Source organism: Toxorhynchites rutilus, chromosome 1, assembly GCF_029784135.1.
Source record: "Toxorhynchites rutilus septentrionalis strain SRP chromosome 1, ASM2978413v1, whole genome shotgun sequence".
NCBI classification, from domain to species: Eukaryota; Metazoa; Arthropoda; class Insecta; order Diptera; family Culicidae; genus Toxorhynchites; species Toxorhynchites rutilus.
Genome location: NC_073744.1, coordinates 126287983 through 126293520, shown reverse-complemented (window position 1 = coordinate 126293520; position 5538 = coordinate 126287983). Strand labels below are relative to the sequence as shown.

Genomic DNA, 5538 nt, shown 5'->3' with positions numbered 1-5538 from the left:
AAAAGTGACTTACACCTTCACTGTATTTAATATTTTCGCCATCACTGCATGGAAACATTCATTTATGTGGTAACAAGTGTCCCTCTATCCGTCAATCTTTCGTAATAGGATAATGGGCAGCATAGCTGGTACACAAAAGAATTTGTATTTCGTTGAATCCACAGGTAACTTGATCAAATTCGAATTAGCTTTTATCAGAATGAGATAAAGTAGTAAGAATTTTGGAATGAAATCGTGAAAATAACCCTATTGGCGTAAAATGAAATGGTTGGTAGCCTGGCTATGACTTGGTTCTTATGCTGCCATCTATTATATGTTGAGTCGTAACCTGAACATAATGTTGGTTTCGTTTTATTCCCAAGACCAGCGCTGGCGTATGATTTGTTGTCGCCCAATGTTTTGTTTACCAACACAAAGTGGTCGCAATGTCAGTTTAGTTTGTTATGATAATCATTTTTTTCGAGAGCAATTTGCAAAATCGTTGTTCTGTGTTGTCTGTGTCGTTGGCCTATCTAAAATGAGAATGAGGAACAGAACTACACTTCCCGACAATAAACCAGATGTAGGCGATGGAATTACACCAAGCGGCAACAAGCGCCATTACAACCGGAAGACGGTAATGTGTCGATTATGTTTGCGGCTGCTACCGAAAGAAGATTTGCCCGAAATTTTTGCTCCAAGCGGTTGCACTCACAAAGCAATACAGGCGGCAGTTTCCATTCAGGTAAACATAGGTTCCTATTTCTCTGGCAGACATTTGATGAATATTTTTTCAGGTGCAGAAAAAAGATCGATCGATTCGGATATGCCATTGCTGTCTGGATATAATCTACTTGATAAATGACTTTCGAAAAATTTGCGAACGCACGGAATTGCTGATTTCGCAGAATGTGGATATTTCCGCCGAAGCGTTCTGGTCGGACGAAGCCGACCGCAAGCTGTTTGAAAAATGTCGAACTCTGGTCGAACAGTGCCAAACAGAAGTGGATCGATTGTTCATCGCACAATCCCTGGTTTATTGTGAGGTCCAAAAAGAGGATCTGATCGATGAGTCCGTTGATCCACCAGAGCCATCAGAGCTTGTTATTGAGCATAGTTCTCCCGCTTTCAAGCAAGAGAAGGATGAAGATGATGATATAAAGGCGGAAGATGAATCGGATAATGGTAATACTTCAGTGAAAACGGAAGACGACATCGAGGCCGATTTTAGCGACACTGGCTCACAAAATCTTGATTGTGAAGAGAAAAAGGAACCGGAGGGTGCCATAATTGAAGACGAGAAGAAAAGCGAGTGGGAAACGAAAATCAATCGCAAATCGAAAGAACCAAAAGATCGCCCAAGGCGTCGAGGCCGTCCGGCCCTACCAGAGGAAATGCTGAAACGAAGACGGCGGAAACCTGGCGAACCGAAGCAGAAACCTGGGCCGAAGAATCGTGCTAAACTTCCCACTCAATCGGTGAGAAATTGTTGCTACTTGTTCAGCTACTCGAACATGCTAGTTTTTTTATTGACAGGTTTGTGAAATTTGCGGCATGTTGGTTAATCGAGAAAACGAGGAACGACACCGGAATGAACATCTCGGACATCGGCCCTACGCATGCACGGTTGAGGGATGCACTCATTCTTTCTCGAGTAAGGCTGGATTACACGGACACTTGGCTCGGCATGCGGACCGGAACAATGTGTACGACTGTGACATTTGTGGGGCGAAAATAAAAACCAAAAGTTCACTTCATCGGCACCGAAAAATGCATACGACAGAGAAGCCACATGCGTGCAATATATGCGGGAAGCGATTCTGGCGGAAGAGTTATCTTAATCATCATGCCACGGTTCATACGGGTATTGCAAAGTTCCCCTGCGAGTATTGTGGGTTCGTATTTAAGAACAAGTATTGGCGATCGTTTCATATCAAACAGAAACACGTGGCAAAGGGTGAAATGCCAAAGTTTGAGACACAGGATGAGATTGAAGAGCTCGGTGAGATTCCTGAGGAGGCAGTACCTGTGATGAACGAAGAATATGCTTAAGCAATGTGTTTTAATTATATTTGTAATATATTATGAAAGAGGCAAATGCTGATATGTTTCGTTTTTATTCACTCCCACTAGCGCTGTCACTAACTTACCGTATAATAGCATTCTCCATGAAACGTAAAACAATCCATGAGTTGTTTATCGGTTTTTTGTTCTTTTTTAATACTCCTATACTCGCGCATACGGTCTGACAGACCGAGAATCAATGAGGTGGCTGAATTAAATTACTATTAAAACTGATTGATGTTAAACTAAACTGACCAGACGTTACGCGGGACAGTCCCGCAATTAGAGGCGAATGAACTGCAAAGTTTAAAGCCTCTTAAAAACAAAGAAAGAAAGAAAGAAGACAGTCCCGCATTTCAACAAAATGTCGTCCCGCATTTGGCAAAAGAAACGAAAATGTCCCGCGATTTCAATATATTTCAATATCACAATTTGATCATGTTGATTTTCATAAATAGATAAACAAATTGAAACAAACAATGAACAAAAAAAAGACGGGTGGGTAATGTCGGGGACATAACCGGAGTGACGTAGGACTATACAAAGGGGACAGCTGGTGCAATTGGCGGATACACCTACGGGAAATTGCAGACCACCACGGTTCGAGCGGGATTTTGCCTTTCCCTTCTCTTTTCCTCCTTTGTTGAGTACACGATGCCGATGCCGTACAACCACACCGGTTTACGGTTTGAAAGAAAATAAGATATTTTTTTGGGGTCCGCGTGTTTTATACTCTAGCGGTACACACTCACAGGATAGAGACAAATCGGCAGACTCAGCCAAAGGGGCGGGTCCAACGAGACGAACGAATGAGCGTTAAAAGGGAGCGATGGCAAAAAAATACATTCATTACGATTTGTTCGCTCGTTGGATTCACATACAGACTAAAAAGGGTCCTTTTCAGGATCACAAAAAGTCTAAAGAGTTTATTGTTTTGTTATCACTCGATATCCCCATCTTGTTCGGCTAAACCTTCCTGTTTAGCGATTTGTTGTCACTCGCCACAGCTTTCACAGTTGGAAAATTTCTTCCCATCCAGCTTGTGACATATTTTACAGTAAATTACATTCAATGGCACGTCGCATTACCACCACTCAGTGCCGGATTGGAGGTAATTTTAACCTGTAATTGAACATTTGCGATGACAGTGGTACAGTGTCGACTTTCAATGTGGGGTCATAATTTGGATCTCTATGTTTACAAAAATGTCCAACTAAATAAGTCGCATTACATGTCCGTCCGATTAGCTAAATGTCGAACTAATTATAGATTACTGTACTTTAAATCTGGAAACAATTTAAGAATTGGTGAAAATTGAATAATCAGGAAAGTCCCTAACTATCAATAAGCTCAGAACAACTGCCAAATTCACATACTCATCAAATCCTGGCAAACAAATTATGAAAACATCAATTTGTGTTTTATTATTATTTTGGATAATGTTTTAGAAAGCATTGAACTTTATTTCCTAAACTCTTTTTTGGAAGGTTTAATGGCCCTGAAAAGCGCCTTGTTTTATGGAATGGTTCCAATTTAGAAAACTTAGTACTCGTGGTTTTGAAAAAAACCATTTCGAACGCCCTCGATGCCGCCTTGTTCTGGATTTGCCGCCAAAGCAGTTTGTATAAAGAACAAACTTTTTTCTTCTGCTACCTGATGCCGTTTTGCGATTGCGTTTGCCACTCGCCATTCGCTGCAACTGCCTGTTGTCTTGATGTCCGCCGAACCGAATGTGTTCTGTTCCGAATGGTTTTCTTATCGTCGCGAGCAGCTTTGCCAGCTAACTCGATCACTTCGGCGGCCGAAGCTATATAACGCCGGCTAGGTGGACTGGTGCACCTAGCTACCTAGCTACCCTTGCGGGGAACTCCAGATCAACACGAGCGGGAACTCCAGATCAAGGTTCGAGCGGGATTTTGCCTTTCCCTTCACTTTTCCTCCGTTGCCATATCCAACCATGGCTGCTTGTGTTGGTTTGTTGATGTGAGGTGATGCGAAACGATGTGGTGTACGGTTCGGATGAGAATGATCGTTACGGCAGCGGAGAGGGGATTTTTAAGCTGACTGGCTGGCTCGAGAATTACGCATGTGTGAGACTGCGACCAATGTTTCCCTCATTTTTTTCTTTTTCCTTTTCAATCGTGCTTCATTCTATTTCGCTGCTGCTCTGGTTGCCCGTTTTGGTCGGTACGATTTGAGGAGCACAAAATGGACCAATAAAAAATGGGCACATAGTGTATTTGGACAATGCTTGATATTTCACAATTATTCAATCATTTATCTCAAGAAAAATGAAATGTTATTCGTTATGATAGATGCGTAGATATATTTCCTATCAATTGATGCAAAAACCTTTGCGATCTATTGAGAAATGCTCGAGTTATAAGCGTTCCAAATCTTGCATTTTTTCCTACTTGTTCAGTGCCTAGATTTCCATTTCACCCCCTATATCTTCCGGTTAGACGTAGTCCTACGTCAAAAAACTTTTATTTGGCAGACTGCTCAAGAGCGCTTCTAATGCATCCAAAGATTAATACGTTGAGCAGGTTTTATCGCACCGACATTGGGCTTTTTGTTTAGAGAGTGTAAACTGAAAGCGACAGCAACAAAATTGGAAAATGATTTCTATAAAAGTCCCCTATAGATCCGCAGGGACCAACGTGAGTCAGACGAAAAGTTCATCTTTGGTCCCCTAACTCGGCCAGGGCTTAAGGTGAAGGTGGAAGCTAGCCACAAATGGCTGCCACAATGGCGCTCATTTCTTTCATCTCCCTCCCTCACCCTTCGCCCGAAAATCAATAATTTTGCGAAACAGTGTGGAGAAAATGATCATTTTCGCACACTTCCCATGAAGTAATGTCAGCCAAATTCTAATCGATTACTCACAAGATATTAAATTTTCATCTGCTGTCGCACTGTATAGTGAACAACGTCGGAAAACTCGAGCAAGTGCTCTGAAAGTTAAATTTTCATTTTTCAATCTTCGACAATGGTTTTGTTTGTATTGGTGAAAGCATCGTTATTTTTTCGACACTGATGCCAGACAACATCATCGAAACATCTATCAAAACCACTCAATAAAATGTTATTCCTGAGTCATAGCGTTTCATATCATGAAAATCAATAGAATAAAATTGTGTTGATATCAATACAATCATTATTTTTACGTTTAATGGGTCTATAATGTAAGTTTTAGCAACTTCAACATTGGGTAAGAAAATTGTATTGCAGAGCTCGGAACACTGCCACGGCTGCCTATGCTTTCAAAAACAATAAACGGAAAAGTACTACATTCAATCAAAATGTCTCGACCAACGAAGAGAAGAGTTAAGGCTCTCCAACGTGAATATGTGAAAACAATACGACCAACGAAGGAAAATATGAAGGAATTATCAGCATGCGGAAGAACTTGTTAATATCAAAAGAGGCCCAATTCGCATGTGTTATAAATTTGCTCATGTTACGCTCGCGTATAATCAGTATTGTCAGTGTCAA

The 5538-nt window shown here is 41.2% G+C and overlaps 1 protein-coding gene across 1 annotated transcript; it reads left to right on the top strand.

The window, feature by feature from the left end:
* Positions 1-362: 362 nt before the first annotated feature.
* Positions 363-2083, top strand: LOC129766265 (zinc finger and SCAN domain-containing protein 12-like). Its single transcript, XM_055766785.1, has 3 exons — positions 363-724; positions 777-1457; positions 1516-2083. The coding sequence occupies exons 1-3, from the start codon at positions 377-379 to the stop codon at positions 2029-2031; spliced, it is 1545 nt and encodes a 514-aa protein (XP_055622760.1). The 5' UTR covers positions 363-376; the 3' UTR covers positions 2032-2083.
* Positions 2084-5538: the final 3455 nt, after the last annotated feature.

Bases quoted from the DNA above. Each gene is read 5' to 3' on its own strand.
- LOC129766265 (XM_055766785.1), top strand. From the start codon at position 377: ATGATTTGTTGTCGCCCAATGTTTTGTTTACCAACACAAAGTGGTCGC. The intron at 725-776 runs GTAAACATAGGT...ATATTTTTTCAG, and splicing joins AGGCGGCAGTTTCCATTCAG to GTGCAGAAAAAAGATCGATC. The intron at 1,458-1,515 runs GTGAGAAATTGT...TTTTATTGACAG, and splicing joins CTAAACTTCCCACTCAATCG to GTTTGTGAAATTTGCGGCAT.